Below are 21,889 nucleotides of genomic sequence, written 5' to 3'. Positions count from 1 at the left end.
GTTACTCGAGTTTCTCCAAATACATGTGGGGACTGCCTAACAAGCAAGCAATCCCCCCACATGTATTCAAGCCATCTAGCAGTTACATATCATACAGCAACGTCGACATAAACTAAATCTCCGAGCACGCCGAAATACTTGGAGACCACCCAAGCATGCTCGGAGAAACTCGAGTAACGAGCATACTCGCTCATCACTAATGAACCCCAATATTGTGGCAAATGTTAAAAATGTAAGGTACTTAATTAATATGAAGTGGTTAGATCAAAAGGTAATTAAGTGCCGCACATTTTTAATGCGTCTAGCAATATTGTAGTTCATGTATTCATTATTTGCTGCGAGCACTGCTCATGCATCGTGTATGTATACGTTCACACAGCAGCGGTTCTCCAGGAATAACTTTTTCTGTCCATTGGGTTTTGCTACATGAAAACAATAACAGGATCAATTACTCACCTTTCCATGTTCCAGCGACACGTCTCTGCCGCGGCTCTTGTGATTGGTCACCAGTAATGTTTCGCAGTATGGGTAACGTGCTGACTCACTACTAATACAAGTGACGAATACCTTATTACAACCCATATTCTTAGCGGTAGCTGCCAATCAAAACCATATTTATTCACTTATATTCCACCATTAATTTCACAATGCTTTATAGATGTCAGAAGTCATATGATTTCTTGCCTTTTCTAAAGTGAGAAAATTTATTCTGAGTTGAGTTTGGTCACTTAGTTCGGCCCACCACAACAGTCCTAGTTTCTTACGTGGCCCTTTGGCAAAATGTATTGCCCACCCCTATAATTTCATATAATATACAGCGTGAACCAAATGTAGGTGGACAGTAACTAAACATATATCTATAACTCTATTCCACCTACTGTCCACCTACTTTTGGTTCACCCTGTATTATGAAGCTATTGATCATTGCTAAAAATCAAGCAGTATCCAGGGTCAAGTCCCTCGTGTTTAAAATTGAAATAATTTAAAATTAAGCATCATCTTAAAAAACACTGTTGGTAAGCCCCAGATTTTCTAATAGCTTTTGACTTTTCCTGGCTAGAGTTCTATAGATGTAGAGTTACTCCGCAGTCTGGCTGGGTAGTCTGCCCTCCATACTGCTTTAGAATGACTGTGGGGGGAGACAGCTGTACAACAAATGCTAATAAAAGTATTAAAAATGCCTTTCTTTTTAGCATTACCAGCTATTTAACTCTAGAGGTCACTTTTAACGTGAATCTGTGAATTTGTGACATTACACTTATATACGAAAACACTTATATAAATTATAGTGGTGATATATTTTACATAAAAATGGCATTATAACTATAGAATATTTTTTTTCTGTAGCACTGAACAAACATGATGGCTCAGAGCAATATAGATTTCCATTGAAGTTATATAGTACTGTAGTCTATCAGCTTGCAAAAGAAAAATGAACTAGCATAATGCAAGCAGAGTATAGTATCCTACAGCCAATGCAATCAATTTTATTGCTTAATTATATCCAAGGCCATTTTTCTCATAGCCTTTTTGTGCGCTATTGATTACTAATATAGCATACAATTTTATGGTTCCCAGCTGCTCCTCCAATCAATTTGTCTCCTGATGATGTCAACAGCACCAATGTTCTACAGCTGATTCATGCAAAGGGTAAAGGGCTGATGACTACATTACAGTACCACTTATGTCCTGTGTAACATAATCCTGGGATTAGTATGTGTATAATAACATCAGTGTGCGGTCACTGTCATATGTCAGGCCTGCATGTGAGTTGATACACACAGTGCCTTTTGTCTCCTAAGAGAATGTCCTGTTCGCCTCATAGGCATTATAAGAGTATAGGACCAAGCAGTTTACTGTACACAATGAATCAGTGAAAAAAAAACATTTGGGTAGCATATGCTCACGGCCTCCTGTCAGTGACATACATCAAATAATACTTTTTTATGTATATGTTTGATGGAAGAAGCAGCACAAGATCTGAGTCAAGGAGCAATTCTACCAAAATCCAGTGCAGCCACCACTATTCTTTTGGAGAGACACACAAGCAGGGGACACAACCACTGCACAGATGTTGCCCAGATAAATTAGTGCCCTCAGTTACAGAACTACTAAGATACTTTAACATCCAAATCAGATAACGTAGCTGACTTTTATGTGGACAAATAGAAAAGATTGCAGTGTTGTGCTGCTACTCTTGAGGGGTTCAAGGGGTTTTTGCAGGATCACAATTTTGAAGGTTTAGCCTTAAGATCCCCACTGGACTAATATTAATGGTCTATACCCAAGACAGTCTATCAACATTGCCATACCGGAAAACCCTTTTAACATATACGGTATATATTACATATTTGGCCAGAAATTAGAAAATTTCAAAACTACGTTGACCCATACCTGAATTAGATCTTTTTTTTGATGATTTAAGACTTCGACACCTCCCGCTGACAGAGCTACTGTTTTCACTCATAGAATCTTGAGCAGAAGAACCACTTCCCGTGGCTTCACTGTCTCTCATCATGCTTTCATATCCACTGCTTCCACCACTGTGATAAAAGAGTGCAGTTTTGCCCATAGCAGGTGGCAGTTCACCACTAAGAACACTGCTGTTGTCACTGCCATGGCCACTGCTGCAGCGTTGTGGTTTTCGTGGAGGAGTGATTTTACTATAGGGAGAAGGTAAAGTGTGTACAGTGGGTTTCTCCTCAGCATGGAGAGCACCACGTTCATCTGTGTCTGCATTTCCATGGGAATGCACACCTCGACTTCCTGCGCTTCCTTGAAGTAATTCTGAAATTCGACCATTAACGGCTCTTAACGGCAACTTGGAAGCAAGACCAGAGCCTCTATTTCTGCTGAGAGACTGTGTTGACCAAGACATATTTTTTCCATTTGGAGGAAGGCTTGAGCTTCGTCCTACAGATTGTGGAAGTGACTTTGTGGAAAAGCTCAGGGTTTTGGTTGTAGAAGCAGAGAGACTACGGGCCTTAGGACTGGCAAGAAGCAGCTTGCTTACTGCTGATATCTTTGAAGGGGTTGCTTTAGGAGAAGCTCCTGCAGACTGAGAGGTGTTAACTGGAGATGACAAAACACTTCGATTAAGACTTCTCCCAGACCTTGGCAAAGTGCTGTCTTTGCTAAGGATTATTCTTGAGCTCACTGATGAAAGGCTCCCTGCTCGCTCTAAAGATAAGCATTCATAGTGACTTCCATTGGATCTTCCCAAAGAATTAGTTCTGCTAGCTAACTGCTCTAGTTTGGCACTAAATAACTTGCTACTACTGTTGCTTCTAGTGTCCATACTGAATCCTGTCAATTTACCATTAAGTTCATCTGGAAGACTAGGTAAGGAAGAGAGAGAGTGTTTTGATGGGCTGTTTACAGTGTGCTGAGGGCTTGCCCTATTTCTATGATCTAGGCTTGATTTCCTTACTGGTGGAAGAGGCGGAATACCTTTGGGGCGAGTAAGAATGCAATGTTTAGGGGAAGCAACTTTTCTCTCTAAAGTAGATCTATTGATTTGAAGTGGGTTGACGGATCCAGCAGTGTTATTCTCGGAGTCATAACTCAAGATATCCTGCTCCTCAAGCTTACAAGATCTGTCCAACACTCTAGGAAGGCTACATCTTTGTGAGTAATCATTTATGAGAGCTAGACTCTGTGTGGTTAGTGCCATTTCACACCCATCTACAACCCTCTTAATGCTCTCAGAGAGTGGGGAGATGCTGCCTTCTCCACTGCTGCAGCTTAATCTGTCAGACAAACTTTGCTTTCTGTACAAGTCATGGTCAGTTATACAGTTAGCTGCTTCAGCTATTTGTCCCTCCATTGCTTCATTTTTCTGTCTTTTGTTATCATCATTACGTTTTAACCAAGGATCATCAAATATAGGTTCCATTTTACAGTTTTTAGCATCATTTTCAACAGACTGTGACAATTTGTCAGGCAGATTGAATTCTGGCAGGCATTCAATATTATCCTGAGCTTTAAAAGGACTCACTGCAATGCAGGGATAAACTGTAATGTTGGTTTTCATTGGAATGTAGTTTTCACAGACGTTCAAACTTGAGGTATTTGATATAGTGACTGTGGTTTTCCCTACTGCTGAAATCTTGCAGTTCTTTATAGTAGATGCATTATTCTGTACAGGGTCAAGCATTTCTGACTGAATGAGCACTTTATCCATTTCTGGCTTTAGTCTGTTGTTTGCACACATCACACTAATATTCTGCAATGCAGTTGTAAATTCAGAAATAGGGGGCTCAGCCAATGCTTCACCATGGCCATAGCATGTCTGAGCAATAAAACTGTGACATGACTGATCACCATCACTACCCGTGCTCATTTCACTCAACCAGGAGCTGATGGAAGACCTCCTGCTTCCACCTTCTTGACACTTTTCTTCTAGTCCAGGCTTAGGAAGGGGTAAGAACTGTGTGAGGCTGACTTCAGACATAGGTGCTGAATTGGTAAAGCATTCAAGGTCCTCACTTATGCTGCTAATAATACTTACAGGTCTTGAACCAGAAGCCATAGCCTGCACAGAACAGTCACTATTAAAACTGATAATACTTGTTGGCCGACCATTGTCAAGGACTCCACTGAAGGTTAATTCTTCAACTAGGGTAAAAACTAATTCATCTTCACCATTTAGTTCCAATGGTTGTTGCACAGTTACCATTGTTGTACTAAGGACTTCCTTTTTGGTCTCCTCTGAAGTTTGCTGCTCTTTAAGTATAGATTCAGAAGCTAAATTGCTTGAATTAGATACTGATCTTTTCATGATTTGAGGACTCATACCAACAGGAGGAGTCCGAATCTCTGGTTGCGGTAGAGATGCCAAGAGTGATCCGGGATCTTTATTTGTAAACTGTGGAGGAGTAGAGCAAGGTATTACCCCTTTCTGTGTGTATACTTTACACCTCTGTGATGGAGAATTTGGTGGTTTGTACTCAGACGTTTTAGAGAGACTAGCAATACCTAATCTTGGTGATCCCATTGCTCTTGGTTTTCCTTCCACAAAGCCGCAACTGTTCAAACTTTCTCGACTTCCTTGTAAACTGGCATTTTGTACTAATTGAGAGGTTCCATTTGCCATTCCACAGCTACCAGTAACACTCCTGGGAGAAGATGGAGTAGATGTACTAGCTACATTACCAGATGGAACTGGAGAGTGATTTCTTGGTATTTTAGAAGCCGGGCCAACATTTTCTCTGCTATCTTTGTCATATTCTATATCTTCTGCAATACTTTCTTCTATATCTGATTCAGTTAAGTTTTTGGGTTCTGTGGTTGGGCATAAAGCTTTTGTTGATTGGTCTCCGCTATACTGAGCAGGCAGCTCTTCAAATGGGAATTGGATAGTTTCCTCACTGCCATCAATACAGTCCAACCTTTCCTGCAGTTCTGCAAAAGTATTACATTTTAGACAATCTCTTTCCGGTTTGTTGTGCGCAACTTCATTTACATCCTCAAGTTTCACTTCATTTTTTGACTTTTGCAGAACTGGAACAATTGGGACAAAGTCAGGTGGCCCTTCATTATCTGTAAGTTCCTTGTCGGACAGGGCTGTTCCATTGGGGCCAACATAAATAACTGTATCACATGACTGTTCACTGCTTGAAGAATAATCTGGATCACTGGATAAACTGAGAAGAGGGAAATCAGGGTCAACTACGTTTCTCGAATGAAATGGTCTCAGTTGAGTCGGTCTGCGCATTCGTCCTTCTTCACAGGAACTCTCTCCTCCAGATGAACTTGATGTATACTGGTAATCAAGAAAACAATTTGTATGAAGAAATGTTAAATAAGACAAACAAAATAAAAAATGACAAGCAAAAGATTTGACTTCTCGTGTATGAGAGCTTTGACACAGGACAAATATCTTTACATATAATACAACTTATGTAAATAATTAAATGAAACAAAAAAAATGAAATAAACTAATTTAAGAGTTCACAAAGTTGTATGTCATTTATAAAAAAAATACCCCAATGATTGCCGTGTGAAGACTGTAAAATACAGAAATAATTTTGATAACACAAAATAGAAAAAAGACCTACATGAGAATGAGTACAATAACATATTAATTAGATGTAGGATCCTTCCCGAATAAATATTTTGAATGCTAAATCTTGATCTATACTTGTTATACAGATTTCAGGATCTACAGTTTTAAATGGATTTGCAAATAATTTAGATGTATTTAGATAGAAATGACATTATTTTACAAGTTATACATAGACACAAAACATTTGTTGAACTAATAGTAGCTCTAAGTTCATCCACATTTCATGCTAGTCCATATGGCTCTCATACTGAGTCTATCTCACTCATCTAATCTAAAACACCGCACAATCTGTTGCTTTATTGCAATTGATCTGAACTCTCCCTCCAATATCATGACAAAGGTATCTTTAATCAAGTGTCTCTTACCTTGCTTTTCTTTTTCTTCATCCTCAGCACCCGAGAAGCGATCTGAATAGTGGACAGTGTCTCAGCATAGTTGCCTGCAGCAGCCGAAATGTGAGCTATCATTGTAGTGCGGCAGTTCATGTTCCCCAGAGACTCTCGAAGTAGCATTGTGAGCTTGCTCTCTCTGCAGAAACAAAATGAATTAAGGCTGCATTAGTGAAACATGTTTCACTTGTACTGTCATGATGTGACTTCAGAGCCCTGAAGTTTTTTTCTCTCTTCGCCTTAATGGCATGCTAATCAGGATCATGCTGCAGAGTCACATAGCATCTCATGTAAAGATGAGAAATACAGGGGATGGGTCACTAAGATTTACTTTATGGAATTACATCAATCTTGTGACCATTTGATTTTATGCAGAAATGTGCCTACAAGCAAATGTTAATACTTTTGGCTTTTAATATGCCTAATTAGTTTTGACAGCTTGAAAGTTAGAATGAAAATTACTTTTCTATGTTATAATATTGGATTTTCAGTGCATTAATTTTGTTTCTCCTTAATTAATCTTTTAACTAAAATAATACACAGTAGAGAGGAGTTGTAACCCCAACTAAGGATAAGCGTCCCAAGAGCACTAAATTAAATAGAAAATCCAAAAAGAAAATGTACAAGGACTAGATAAATAAAAGTAATCAAAGAATCTTTATTAAATAGTTTGTTAAAAAATAGGTAATAAATATCCTACATAACAAAAAGGAACAAAAATAGTGGGTGAGCCACAGGAGAAAAAGATTACCAGAAGAATCAAAGCAAAATCAAAAGTACGTCTGGGCAAAAAAACCTTATAAGCAATGCATAACCCTTTATGTTTGTCACAGAGTCACTAAATATTGAGTAATGAATTGTTCTGAAAACCTAAGTGACTGAGAGACCATAAGGGTAAATTCACGATTAACCCAATAAAGCAGGGTAAACACGATAACAGAGGTGCCAAAAATATTGTAGTTTCCATAAAATGAATAATTTAAAGTGCAAACGGTGCATGTAAAAATGTGCACAAAATGAGGCTCACCGAACACCCGACGCGCGTTTCAGCAATGCTTTTTCACGGGTCTATATGGAATTACATCAATCTTGCGACCATTTGAATTTATGTAGAAAATGTGTCTAGGAAGCAAATGTTAATATTTTGGCTTTTGAGCTACCTAATCAGTTTTGACAGCTTGAAAGTTAGAAAGAAAATTACTTTTCTATATTGTAATATTGGATTTTAGTAATATTAATATTGTTTCTTCTTAACTGATCTCTAAAATAATATACAACAGAAAAAATTACCACTAATTTTGTAACAATTAGAGAAATGTATTTTACTTTACAAGTAAGTACAAGTGACTGCACTTTTTATAATACCCATTCATTCCAAAGGACATTGACCATGAATGCACAGCCTGCTCTTCACCACAATGGGTGGGTGTAAAGCCATTTCTTGGGATCAATAATGGTTCCAATGGATAGACCCTCACTAATTAATGTTTTATGACATGTACTATCAATATATTTGTGGGAAAACTGCTTTAGTATAAATATTTGAACTGTCTCCAGAATTTACAAACAAAAACATTATTAAAAGGTTGTCTTAAGGTACCTTCACACTAAACGATATCGCTAGCGATCCGTGACGTTGCAGCGTCCTGGCTAGCGATATCGTTCAGTTTGACACGCAGCAGCGATCAGAATCCTGCTGTGATGTCGTTGGTCGGGGCTAGAAGGCCAGAACTTTATTTGGTCGCTGGCTCTCCCGCTGACATCGCTGAATCGGCGTGTGTGACACCGATTCAGCGATGTCTTCGCTGGTAACCAGGGTAAACATCGGGTTACTAAGCGCAGGGCCGCACTTAGTAACCCTATGTTTACCCTGGTTACCATCCTAAAAGTAAAAAAAACAAACGCTTCATGCTTACCTTCCGCTGTCTGTCCCCGGCGCTGTGCTTCTCTGTACTGGCTGTGAGCACAGCGGCCGAAAAGCAGAGCGGTGACGTCTGGATCGTTGTCTGGATCGCTGCAGCGTCGTTTAGTGTGAAGGTACCTTTAGTTTTGTTGAGGCTGGGGGACTCACTATGAAAATCCATGTCAGAACAGCTATGTTAGTTTTTAAAAGTTTGTATGATTGATACTAAAATGAGCTTTTTATGAGTCCATCCCCAGCTATTCCTTTGGAAGTCTCTGTATAACCCGGCCTATCGCAATGTTTTCCCCCCCTTGCGACCACTGAAACCTCTGGTCTGCATGGAAAATACCCACAGTCCATGGATGACATTGTTGACATCTAATACACTTTGAAATTACTATATTAGGCTACGTTCACATTTGCGTTGTTGGGCGCAGCGTCGTCGACGCATACCGATGCATGCATCATGCGCCCCTATCTTTAACATGGGGGGCGCATGGACATGTGCCGGTATGCGTTGTATTGCGTTTTACGACGCATGCGTCAATTTGACGCACCAGACAGGGTGCGGAAGATGCTACTTGTAGCGTTTTCCCTGCGCCAAAATTCAAGAACATTACTAGTTTATGGCAACGCATGCATCAAAAAATGCAGCGTTGTGTTTTGCGTTGTTGGTTGTGTTGACGGCGCTGCGCCTACAACGCAAATGTGAAAGTAGCCTAACATTGTAGGTTTTCCACCCCAAAAATCGAGACCCATGTGAACAAGTCCTTAGCTTATCAGTAGGAAGAGATTACCATTGAAAATAAAAATTATCAGCTCACCTATCACCAAGTGCACAAGATCCTAAAATCCAAGAGGAAGCAGTCCATGAAGAGAAGGGAAGAGATGAATCCAGGACTTCAAATGCAATCCTAAGTTTTATTTCATTCTTTAAAACATGATTCCAGGGAAAAATTCACACTGAACATTGGCTATGTATATAATATCCGAGGAGAAAGTCCCACAGGAAATTGAATATCGGAGTTGATGCATTTTGCAGTGATGCTTCTTATTCCTAAACAGGTTATAAATAAGAAGCATCACTTCAAAACGCGTCAACCCTGATATTCAATTTCTCGCGGGACTTTCTCGTCGGATATTATATACATAGCCAATGTTCAGTGTGAATTTTTCCCTGGAAACATGTTTTAAAGAATGAAATAATACTTGGGATTTTATTTGAAGTCCTGGATTCATCTCTTCATGAAGAGATTACCATTGTTTATTTCCGCCTCTGCCTTTCTTTTTTTACTACAAAATGAATTTGGCCATATTAATTAGGCGAAAGAATGAATGCTCTGTTCTCATCACTGTCCAGCCAGGAAAATTATTTTCCTCCTAGATGGGCCAGAGATATTTGAATTTTAGATAAAAACACTTTAAGGCTATGTGCACACGTCAGGTTATTTTCCTGACAAAATCCGGAGTTTTCTGGCAGAAATTTGCGTTTTTTTCCGCGCGGATTTTTCGCGGTTTTTGCGCGTTTTTTGCGCGGATTTTGCGCGGAATTTTTGCGGATTTTTTGCGTTTTTTTTTTTTTTTCCCTGAATGTCCTTTTATCAGGGAATCCGCAAAAAATCCGCAAAAAGAATGAGCATGTTCATTTTTTTTGCGGATTGCGTTTTTTTTGCGGAAAAAAACGCATCCATCTGCACAAAAATTCCGGAATGCATTCTAAATGATAGGATGCATATTTTTAGCGTTTTTGATGCGGAATTATAGCGTTTTTATGGCGAAATTCCGCAAAAAAAACGCTAAAAATCCGGACGTGTGCACATAGCCTAAGAATGAACAAGTGTATAGCCTATTATTAGGTACACAAGAAAAGCACAGTCTTGCTATTCGGGACGCATTTCTCACATTCGCAAGGTAAGGAACTAGTTTAGTTAACAGTGATAAGGACTACCTTATCACTTATTAGAGAAAATAGCTGCCTCCAGAGTATATCGGCCACACAATTGCGACTTGATACAAAATGTTATGTGGCATTCTATACTACTGTTATGTCCCGTATTGCTGATAATGGATGTTGCGTAATTAATATACATTTAGTTCTAAATCCACTAGGGATGTTCTATTATACAGCCATTAATTACATTTATCAGCATTTCTACAGCTGTTTAGATACTAAATGCAGGATGTATTACTTCTTGTTATCTCTTTGTTTCTAACAAAAATGAATTCAAATTCATTTTAATATCACAATGTTAATTAGACAAGTAGAGTCATAGATTCCTGCAAGTCAGCACTTCAGTAATGATTATGCATCACTTTAACATCAAAATGTCTGCTTTTATAAGTATTCACCCTCTTTTGCAATTTTTGTGTTTTGCTACCTCACAACATGGAATTTCACTTTTTTTTGGAGGATTTGCATGCTTACAACTGTCAACATTTAGGCTATGTGCACACGTTGCGGATTAGGTTTAGGAATTTCTGGTGCGGATTCTGCCTCTCCTGGCAGAAAAAGCGCCTGCGGTTCCGCAGCGTATTTTGTGCGGTTCCGCAGCATTTTTTGTGCGTTTTTGCTGCGGTTTTCTTGCGGTTTTTACCGCTGAGGTTTTCTATAATGGAATGGGTACAAAAACGCTGCAGATTCACAAAAAAGAAGTGACATGCTACTTCTTTTAAACCGCAGGGTTTCCGCAGCGGATTTTCCGCAAAATGCGCACAACCTTTTTTTTTTCTCATTGATTTACATTGTACTGTAAATCAATTGTGGATCTGCAGCGTTTCTGCACCTCAAAAAACGCTGCAGATCCACAGAGAATCCGCAACGTGTGCACATACCCTTAGTTTTCCTACATTTTATGAAGCAAATAACAAATAGGACAAAATAACTAAAAACTTCAGTGTGCATAACTATTCACCCTCCTAAAGTCAATAATTTGTATTACCTCCTTTTTGCAGCAATTACAGCTGCAAGTCGCTTTGGATAAGTCTCTACAAGCTTTCCACATCTTTCCACTCGGATTTTTGCCCATTCCTCAAGGTAAAACTACTCCAGCTCCTTCAAGTTAGATGCTTTCCTCTGGCGAACAGCAATCTTCAAGTCTGACCACAGATTCTCAATTGAACTAAGGTCTGGGCATTGATTATGTCACTTCAAAACATTTACACGTTTCCCCTTAAACCACTCGAGTGTTGCTTTAGCAGTATGTTGTCTTGTTGGAAGGTGAACTTATGTTCCAGTCTCAAATCACTGACAGTCTGACAGTCTGAAACCGGTTTTACTCAAGTATATCCCTGTATTTTGCATTATCCATCTTCCCCTTGACTTGGACCATTTTCCCTGTCAATGCTGCCAAAAAAACATCCTCACAGCATGATGCTGCCACCATGTTTCACTGTGAGGATGGTGTTCTTGAGGTGATGAGTTGCATTGGTTTGGTGCCAGACATAGCATTTACCTTGGTGGCCAAAAAGGTCAATTTTCATCTCATCTGACCACAGCACTTTCCTCCATGCATGGAATCTCATACATGTATACATGTCTTTTGTCAAACTCAAAAAAACCCTAACAATTTTTGTGTGTAAGTAAAGGCTTTTTTCTGCCCACTCTTCCATAAAGGCCGTCGCCTCTATGGAAAGTACAGCTTATTGTGGACGCATGGACAGATAGTCCAGTCTCTGCTTGGGAGCTTTGTAGCTTCTTCAGGATTACTTTTGGTCTGCCTCTCTGATGAATGTCCTCCTTGCCCAGGCTGAGAGTTTTTGTGGTATTAAGTCAGATTTCTGTTCAGTTGTTGTGTGCTTTGGAGTTTACCACCACTGTCTTTCACAGATGGCATTAGGTTTTTACAATGTATCGGCAGAAGATAATTTACATTGTACCAGCAAAAGATTATCACTAAGTGTTGGGACTAGCCCACAGGGGGAGGGCTTAGTGATAGGGACAGGACTGTGCTGCCTGGATAGAGTAAGATAGAGTTTGGAGAGTAACAAGTGTGCAGTGCTGCTAAGGGGTGATCCACAGCTAGAAGAGACTGGAGCAAGGAACAGCAAAATCCTAAAGAAAGTTACTGACGAGACTGTGAGACATTCTAGAAGGCATTATTGAATAAGATGCCGAGTCACGAGAAACTCGAGAGCTTGAAAGTTCCGAATGGTAGCAGACCTAAAGAGGATTGAGAGCGAATGACTAGTGGGGAGTCCTGAGTGGTAAATCCAGGGCGTCCATAGTGATAGGACGCAGAACCACTGAGCGAGTAGAGAGAAACTCAATGTTCAGGACTATGGCCTAGAAGCTGGGTTGTGGCGATATAGAGATGAAACAGATAAGCTGCAGAGTCCTGGAGTAACCTACAGAGGAAGGATATAGTGGGAATGAAAAGGCTTCTTACTGTGAAGGAAACATGCTTAAGACTGTGTACCCAATATCTTTTGTACATAATCCTTATTAAGTTTAGTAAAGTTCCCATGTTTGAAGGGAAGTCTCCGTTATTTATATGTGGAATTTGTGATCTTGGCCAGCCAACACCATCGGTTGAAGGTGGTCTGCATGGGCATACAGCCCACCAACACCCAACCAGGATCCAATTTTTAATGTAGCGTGCCAAGGTGTGACAGGAGAAGACAACTGCCTAGCCAGTGGCTGCCGCCCAGTGCTGCGTTACATTAGATCTGACACTATTTTTGGAGTAACTTTGGGCTTCTGAATCCAACAGTGACCACAATTTTTCTATATCGCAACAACTTTTTAAGCTACAGGATACTCTCCCTTTGTCTTCAAAATGATACAATGGAAAATAATGCAAATAATATCCTGAATGTAATGTTTATTTAAAGCTATTTTGTTCATACAAAGGATATATTGTTACTGTAAGTCAAATTGTGTGCAAGTAGTAAAATTACGTAGCAGTTAAGGTAAAAATGTACTCACAGCTTTTACTGGAGTGTTCAATCTTTGAACAATGTTGCCTAATGCTCCAACAATAGTCAGCTGTCATATGTACATGCCATCTACCCTGACACCGTCCCTCCATGACATTCAAACTTGGTGGAATTGTTCACCTTGCTCATTACTGACTGCATCAATGTTTTCAGAGACGTTAGCAAGATGGCTTTTGCAGAGAATGCACCTTGATGCTCTTGTTGCAACCAAGCATATTGTAGCCCTCCAAGAGTTTCTTTACAATTTTGGTGAAATTGTTTGCTTGTGTTTTCGTGTTTAGCGCTAAATAAAAAGTCCCATTTCTCTGGAACTGTATGTCAGATTTGAAAAAAAACAAAACTAAACCAAAAACAAAATCATAATGCTCAATGGAGTAGCAGGAACAAGATAAGGGCAAAAACTGCTCACTTCTGACCTGGTGACAAGTCCTCTTTAACCCCTTCCCGACCTTTGACGCCACGTAGGCGTCATGAAAGTCGGTGCCAATCCGACCCATGACGCCTATGTGGCGTCATGGAAAGATCGCGTCCCTGCAGGCCGGGTGAAAGGGTTAACTCCCATTTCACCCGATCTGCAGGGACAGGGGGAGTGGTAGTTTAGCCCAGGGGGGGTGGCTTCACCCCCTCGTGGCTACGATCGCTCTGATTGGCTATTGAAAGTGAAACTGCCAATCAGAGCGATTTGTAATATTTTACCTATTATAACGGGTGAAATATTACAATCCAGCCATGGCCGATGCTGAAATATCATCGGCCATGGCTGGAAATACTAATGTGCCCCCACCCCACCGATCGCCCCCCCAGCCCCCCCGATCTGTCCGGTACACTGCTCCGGCTCCTCTCTGTCCTGTGCTCCGCTCCCCCCGTGCTCTTGTCCGCTCCCCCGTGCTTTAATCACCCCCCCGTGCTCCGATCACCCCCCCTGCACTCCGATCCACCCCCCTCCGTGCTCCGTTCCACCCCCCCGTGCTCCGTTCCAGCCCCCCCTGCTCCGTTCTACCCCCCACGTGCTCCGTTCCACCCCTCCCGCGCTCCGATTCACCCCCCCATGCTCCGATCCCCCCCCCGTGCTACCCCCCCACCCTATCATACTTACCGATCCTGCCGGTGTCCGTCCGTCTTCTCCCCGGGCGCCGCCATCTTCCAAAATGGCGGGCGCATGCGCAGTGCACCCGCCGAATCTGCCGACTGGCAGATTCGTTCCAAAGTGCATTTTGATCACTGAGATAGGTTATATCTCAGTGATCAAAATAAAAAAAATAATAAATGACCCCCCCCCCCTTTGTCACCCCCATAGGTAGGGACAATAAAAAAAAAAGAAATTTTTTTTTTCCACTAATGTTAGAATAGGGCTAGGGTTAGGGGTAGGGGTAGGGGTAGGGTTAGGGCTAGGGTTAGGGGTAGGGTTAGGGGTAGGGCTAGGGTTAGGGCTAGGGTTAGGGCTAGGGGTAGGGGTAGGGTTAGGGGTAGGGTTAGGGTATGTGCACACGTATTCTGGTCCTCTGCGGATTTTTCCGCTGCGGATTTGATAAATCCGCAGTGCTAAACCGCTGTGGATTTATGGCGGATTTACCGCATTTTTTCTGCGCATTTCACTGCGGTTTTACAACTGCGATTTTCTATTGGAGCAGTTGTAAAACCGCTGCGGAATCTGCACAAAGAAGTGACATGCTGCGGAATGTAAACCGCTGCGTTTCCGTGCAGTTTTTCCGCAGCGTGTGTACAGCGATTTTTGTTTCCCGTAGGTTTACATTGAACTGTAAACTCATGGGAAACTGCTGCGGATCCGCAGCGTTTTCCGCAGCGTGTGCACATACCTTCAGAATTAGGCTATGTGCACACGGTGCGGATTTGGCTGCGGATCCGCAGTGGATTGGCCGCTGCGGATTCGCAGCAGTGTTCCATCAGGTGTACAGTACCATGTAAACATATGGAAACCAAATCCGCTGTGCCCATGGTGCGGAAAATACCGCGCGGAAACGCTGCGTTGTATTTTCCGCAGCATGTCAATTCTTTGTGCGGATTCCGCAGCGTTTTACACCTGTTCATCAATAGGAATCCGCAGGTGAAATCCGCACAAAAAACACTGGAAATCCGCGGAAAATCGGCAGGTAAAACGCAGTGCCTTTTACCCGCGGATTTTTCAAAAATGATGCTGAAAAATCTCACACGAATCCGCAACGTGGGCACATAACCTTAGGGTTAGGGTTGGAATTAGGGTTGTGGTTAGGGGTGTGTTGTGGTTAGGGTTGTGATTAGGGTTATGGCTACAGTTGGGATTAGGGTTAGGGGTGTGTTGGGGTTAGTGTTAGAGTTAGGGCTGTGATTAGGGTTATGGCTACAGTTGGGATTAGCGTTAGGGATGTGTTGGGGTTAGGGTTAGGGTTAGGGCTGTGATTAGGGTTATGGTTACAGTTGGAATTAGGGTTGTGGTTAGGGTTAGGGGTGTGTTGCGGTTAGGGTTGTGGTTAGGGGTGTGTTGGGGTTAGGGTTGTGATTAGGGTTATGGCTACAGTTGGGATTAGGGTTAGGGGTGTGTTGGGGTTAGTGTTGGAGGTAGAATTGAGGGGTTACCACTGTTTAGGCACATCAGGGGTCTCCAAACACAACATGGCGCCACCATTGATTCCAGCCAATCTCGTATTCAAAAAGTCAAATGGTGCTCCCTCAATTCCGAGCCCTGACGTGTGCCCAAACAGTGGTTTACCCCCACATATGGGGTACCAGCATACTCAGGATAAACTGCGCAACAATTACTGGGGTCCAATTTCTCCTGTTACCCTTGTGAAAATAAAAAAATGCTTGCTAAAACATCATTTTTGAGGAAAGAAAAATGATTTATTATTTTCACGGCTCTACGTTGTAAACGTCTGTGAAGCACTTGGGGGTTCAAAGTGCTCACCACATATCTAGATAAGTTCCTTGGGGGGTCTAGTTTCTAAAATGGGGTCACTTGTGGGGGGTTTCTACTGTTTAGGCACACCAGTGGCTCTGCAAACGCAACGTGACGCCCGCAGACCATTCCATCAAAGTCTGCATTTCAAAAGTCACTACTTCCCTTCTGAGCCCCGACGTGTGCCCAAACAGTGGTTTACCCCCACACATGGGGTATCAGCTTACTCAGGAGAAACTGAACAACAACTTTTGGGGTCCAATTTCTCCTGTAACCCTTGGGAAAATAAAAAATTCTGGGCTAAATAATTATTTTTGAGGAAAGAAAACGTATTTATTATTTTCACGGCTCTGCATTATATACTTCTATGAAGCACTTTGGGGTTCAAAGTGCTCACCACACATCTAGATAAGTTCCTTTCGGGGTCTAGTTTCCAAAATGGGGTCACTTGTGGGGGGTTTCTACTGTTTAGCCACATCAGGGGCTCTGCAAACGCAATGTGACGCTCGCAGAGCATTCCATCAAAGTCTGCATTTCAAAACGTCACTACTTCAATTCCGAGCCCCGGCATGTGCCCAAACAGTAGTTTACCCCCACATATGGGGTATCACCGTACTCAGGAGAAACTGGACAACAAATATTGGGGTAAAATTTCTCCTGTTACCCTTGGGAAAATTAAAAAATTCTGGGCTAAATAATTATTTTTGAGGAAAGAAAACGTATTTATTATTTTCACAGCTCTGCATTATAAACTTCTGTGAAGCACTTGAGGGTTCAAAGTGCTCACCACACATCTAGATAAGTTCCTTTCGGGGTCTAGTTTCCAAAATGGGGTCACTTGTGGGGGGTTTCTACTGTTAAGCCACATCAGGGGCTCTGCAAACGCAACGTGATGCCCACAGAGCATTCCATCAAAGTCTACATTTCAAAACGTCACTACTTCACTTCCGAGCCCCGGCATGTGCCCAAACAGTGGTGTACCCCCACATATGGGGTATCAGCGTACTCAGGAGAAACTGGACAACAACTTTTGGGGTCAAATTTCTCCTGATACCCTTGGGAAAATAAAAAATTGCAGGCTAAAAGATCATTTTTGAGAAAATAATTTTTTATTTTTATTTTCATGGCTCTGCGTTATAAACTTCTGTGGAGCACTTGGGGGTTCAAAGTCCTCACCACACATCTAGATTAGTTCCTTTGGTGGTCTAGTTTCCAAAATGGGGTCATTTCTGGGGGATCTCCAATGTTTAGGCACACAGGCGCTCTCCAAACGTGACATGGTGTCCGCTAATGATTGGAGCTAATTTTCCATTTAAAAAGCCAAATGGCGTGCCTTCCCTTCCGAGCCCTGCCGTGCGCCCAAACAGTGGTTTACCCCCACATATGGGGTATCAGCGTACTCAGGACAAACTGGACAACAACATTTGGGGTCCAATTTCTCCTATTACCCTTGGAAAAATAGGAAATTCCAGGCTAAAAAATCATTTTTGAGGAAAGAAAAATTATTTTTTATTTTCATGGCTCTGCGTTATAAACTTCTGTGAAGCACCTGGGGATTTAAAGTGCTCAATATGCATCTAGATAAGTTACTTGGGGGGTCTAGTTTCCAAAATGGGGTCACTTGTGGGGGAGCTCCAATGTTTAGGCACACAGGGGCTCTCCAAACGCGACATGGTGTCCGCTAACAATTGGAGCTAATTTTCCATTCAAAAAGTCAAATGGCGCGCCTTCCCTTCCGAGCCCTGCCGAGTGCCCAAACAGTGGTTTACCCCCACATATGAGGTATCGGTGTACTCGGGAGAAATTGCCCAACAAATTTTATGATCCATTTTATCCTATTGCCCATGTGATAATGAAAAAATTGAGGTGAAAAGAATTTTTTTGTGAAAAAAAAGTACTTTTTCATTTTTACAGATCAATTTGTGAAGCACCTGAGGGTTTAAAGTGCTCACTAGGCATCTAAATAAGCTCCTTGGGGGGTCTAGTTTCCAAAATGGGGTCACTTGTGGGGGAGCTCCAATGTTTAGGCACACAGGAGCTTTCCAAATGCGACATGGTGTCCGCTAACGATGGAGATAATTTTTCATTCAAAAAGTCAAATGGCGCTCCTTCCCTTCCGAGCCTTACCATGTGCCCAAACAGTGGTTTACCCCCACATATGAGGTATCAGTGTACTCAGGAGAAATTGCCCAACAAATTTTAGGATCCATTTTATCCTGTTGCCCATGTGAAAATGAAAAAATTGAGGCTAAAAGAATTTTTTTGTGAAAAAAAAGTACTTTTTCATTTTTACGGATCAATTTGTGAAGCACCTGGGGGTTCAAAGTGCTCACTATGCATCTAGATAAGTTCCCTGGGGCGTCTAGTTTTCAAAATGGGGTCACTTGTGGGGGAGCTCCAATTTTTAGGCACACGGGGGCTCTCCAAACGTGACATGGTGTCCGCTAAAGAGTGCAGCCAATTTTTGATTCAAAAAGTCAAATGGCGCTCCTTCCCTTCCAAGCCCTGCCGTGCGCCCAAACAGTGGTTTACCCCCACATATGAGGTATCAGCGTACTCAGGACAAATTGGACAACCACTTACGTGGTTCAGTTTCTCCTTTTACCATTGGGAAAATAAAAAAATTGTTGCTAAAAGATAATTTTTGTGACTAAAAAGTTAAATGTTCATTTTTTCCTTCCATGTTGCTTCTGCTGCTGTGAAGCACCTGAAGGGTTAATAAACTTCTGGAATGTGGTTTTGAGTACCTTGAGGGGTGCAGTTTTTAGAATGGTGTCACTTTTGGGTATTTTCAGCCATATAGACCCCTCAAACTGACTTCAAATGTGAGGTGGTCCCTAAAAAAATGGTTTTGTAAATTACGTTGTAAAAATGAGAAATCGCTGGTCAAATTTTAACCCTTATAACTTCCTAGCAAAAAAAAAATTTGTTTCCAAAATTGTGCTGATGTAAAGTAAACATGTGGGAAATGTTATTTATTAACTATTTTGTGTCACATAACTCTCTGGTTTAACAGAATAAAAATTAAAAATGTGAAAATTGCGAAATTTTCAAAATTTTCGCCAAATTTCCGTTTTTATCACAAATAAACGCATAATTTATTGACCTAAATTTACCACTAACATGAAGCCCAATATGTCACGAAAAAACAATCTCAGAACCGCTAGGATCCGTTGAAGCGTTCCTGAGTTATTACCTCATAAAGGGACACTGGTCAGAATTGCAAAAAACGGCAAGGTCTTTAAGGTCAAAATAGGCTGGGTCATGAAGGGGTTAACACTAGAAGTCCCAGAAATTTCGAGCTCCAAAGGTTCCAAAGGTAGAAATGTTAAATGACCCCTCTTTGGGACTTCTAGTGTTCATAATAACCTAATATATCTCTCTTTTATTTATTGCATATTATTTTCTCTATATTGAAGTATATATCATTGTGCATTGAAAGAAATATAGACAATGTATTAGAGGGAATCTCTCAGCCCTTGGAAGAATTTAAATGGAACCTGTCACCCCCAGGCGTTTGTAACTAAAAGAGCCACCTTGTGCTGCACTAATGCTGCATTTTGACAAGGTGGCTCTTTTAGTTCGGGTCCCTGGCACTGCTGCAATAATCGCTTTTGAAGTTTGTCCCTTTTACCGTGAAATCGCCAGGGGGGCAGGACTTTCCCCCCTAATCCAGATGCCTCGCAGCCATCACTCATGGCCTCTGCGCGCCGCCTCCTCTTCCAACTGCGCATGACCAAAAAAAAACAACAGCGCAGGTGCCAGGTACGCTAATGAAGGAAGAGGCGGCGCCCGGCATGTAGAGGCCCTGAGTGACGGCTGCGAGGCGTCTGGATTAGGGGGGAAAGACCTGCCCCCCTGGCGATTTCACGGTAAGAGGGACAAACTTCAAAAGCGATTATTGCAGCAGTGCCATGGACCCGAACTAAAAGAGCCATCTTGTCAAAATGCAGCATTAGTGCAGCACAAGGTGGCTCTTTTACAAACACCTAGGGGGGTGACAGGTTCCCTTTAAGCTATTACTATGGGCATACAGGTAATACAATGGTAAAACCGGTCTTATCTGTATGCCTCATTGCTGCGGTGTAGATGTTGAGAAATTTAGTTTTAATCTTTTATGTTAATGATTTCTTCTAGACTACGGGGCATGCAGAGCCTGGAATAATGCCTGCCTTCTCTCTTCATTATAATGGCACCTCACTCCCATGTACGTCACACTGACCTGTGACGTGCAGTAGGGGCGCTGTAATCCCACACATGTGCCATCCACTGAGCAGTGACTCATCGGCACCTGTGCCGAATATTGATGAAGACACTGACCGTAGAAGGGTGGATAAGGTTCACATAACTGCGTGAGTGCATGGCGCATGCGCAGGATTACAGAGCCGCAACTACACGTTACAGGTCAGTGTGATGTGCATGGAAGGGAGGTGCTATGATAATGAAGACAGGAGACAGGGATTTCTTCCAGGCACCGCACGCCCCCGAAGCCTGGAAGAAATCATTAACATATAACATTAAGGCTATGTGCACATGTTCAGGATTTTTCAAGTTTTTTTCGCGTTTTTTCAGCCGTTTCCGCTAAAAAAAGCTTACATTAAGCATCCCATCATTTCAATGCAGTTTTTATGCACATGCTGCATTTTTTTTCCGCAAAAAAATGCATTGCGGTAAAAAACGCAGCATGTTCATTAATTTTGCAGATTTTCTGCGTTTTTGCAGCTATATTATTGCATTGGGAAGCTCCGGAAAAAAACGCGAAAAATCCGCAAAAAAAGAAAAAAACGCGAAAAAAAACGCAAGCGGATTTCCTGCAGAAAAAGTCCGGTTTTGTTCATGAAAATTCTGCAGACATTCATGAACGTGTGCACATAGCCTAAAACTGCTTTTCTCAACATCTACACCATAACTATGAGGCCCACAGGTAAGGCCCCTTTCACACATCAGTTTTATGCTGTCAGGCTTAATCCGGTGAATTTTGAGGAAAAACAGATCCGGCGAATGCTGCCGGATCCGTTTTTTTCTCATAGGTTTGTATTAGCGACGGATGGCCTCACGTTTCATCCGTTGTTCACTGGATAAGTCAAGAATTGCTGAATCGGTGGCAGGAAAGAATGGACAGAGTAATATTTTTTGTCTGCGGTGAAAAAACGGACAGCGCCAGATTCGGCGTTTGCTAGAATGGAAGCCTATGGGCGCTGGATCCGTCACATGACGAAATCCAGCACTGGATTCTGTTTTTTTAACTGCGCATGCTCAGATACAATTTGCCAGCCCCCAATTAGGAAAGCTCTATATAAAGCCTGTCATGTGTAGGGCTTCACTCATCCATGTACCAGCCTGCAAGCAAGACAGAGAGCTAAAACCTGCCGCCAGCCAGAGCAAAAACCTGCCCCAGGCCAGCAGCCAACCACAGCACACCAGGCCAGCAGCCAGCCACAGCCTACCAGCCAGCAGCCAGCCACAGCCTACTAGGCCAGCAGCCAGACAACCAATGTCTTCTTCTGGGAGGCCTCCTTCGCGTTGTCAGCGCTGTGAGGGTAAATAAATAAATATATATATATATATATATATATATATATATATATATATGCTGTATTCTTTTTATATCTATATGATACAGCTTGAAGCTTGCATGTGTTCACATTGGGAGTGCTGGTTGGCTTTTTTTTCTCTGTTTAGTGTATGGATGTGGCTGCAAC

General features: G+C 41.9%; 1 protein-coding gene across 1 annotated transcript in view; it reads right to left on the bottom strand.

The window, feature by feature from the left end:
• Positions 1-21,889, bottom strand: part of KIF26B (kinesin family member 26B) — a 616,088-nt gene that overhangs the window by 42,262 nt on the left and 551,937 nt on the right. The window contains exons 11-12 of the mRNA XM_069769230.1: positions 6,433-6,595; positions 2,395-5,764 (exon numbers count right to left, since the gene is read on the bottom strand). Of these exons, the coding sequence (XP_069625331.1) occupies positions 2,395-5,764; positions 6,433-6,595 (3,533 nt within the window). The remainder of the gene's footprint in view (positions 1-2,394; positions 5,765-6,432; positions 6,596-21,889) is intronic.

The sequence above is a fragment of the Ranitomeya imitator genome, chromosome 5 (assembly GCF_032444005.1).
Source record: "Ranitomeya imitator isolate aRanImi1 chromosome 5, aRanImi1.pri, whole genome shotgun sequence".
Lineage (NCBI taxonomy): Eukaryota > Metazoa > Chordata > Amphibia > Anura > Dendrobatidae > Ranitomeya > Ranitomeya imitator.
Note: the sequence above shows the minus strand (reverse complement) of the source record. Positions and strands in the feature narration are given on the sequence as shown.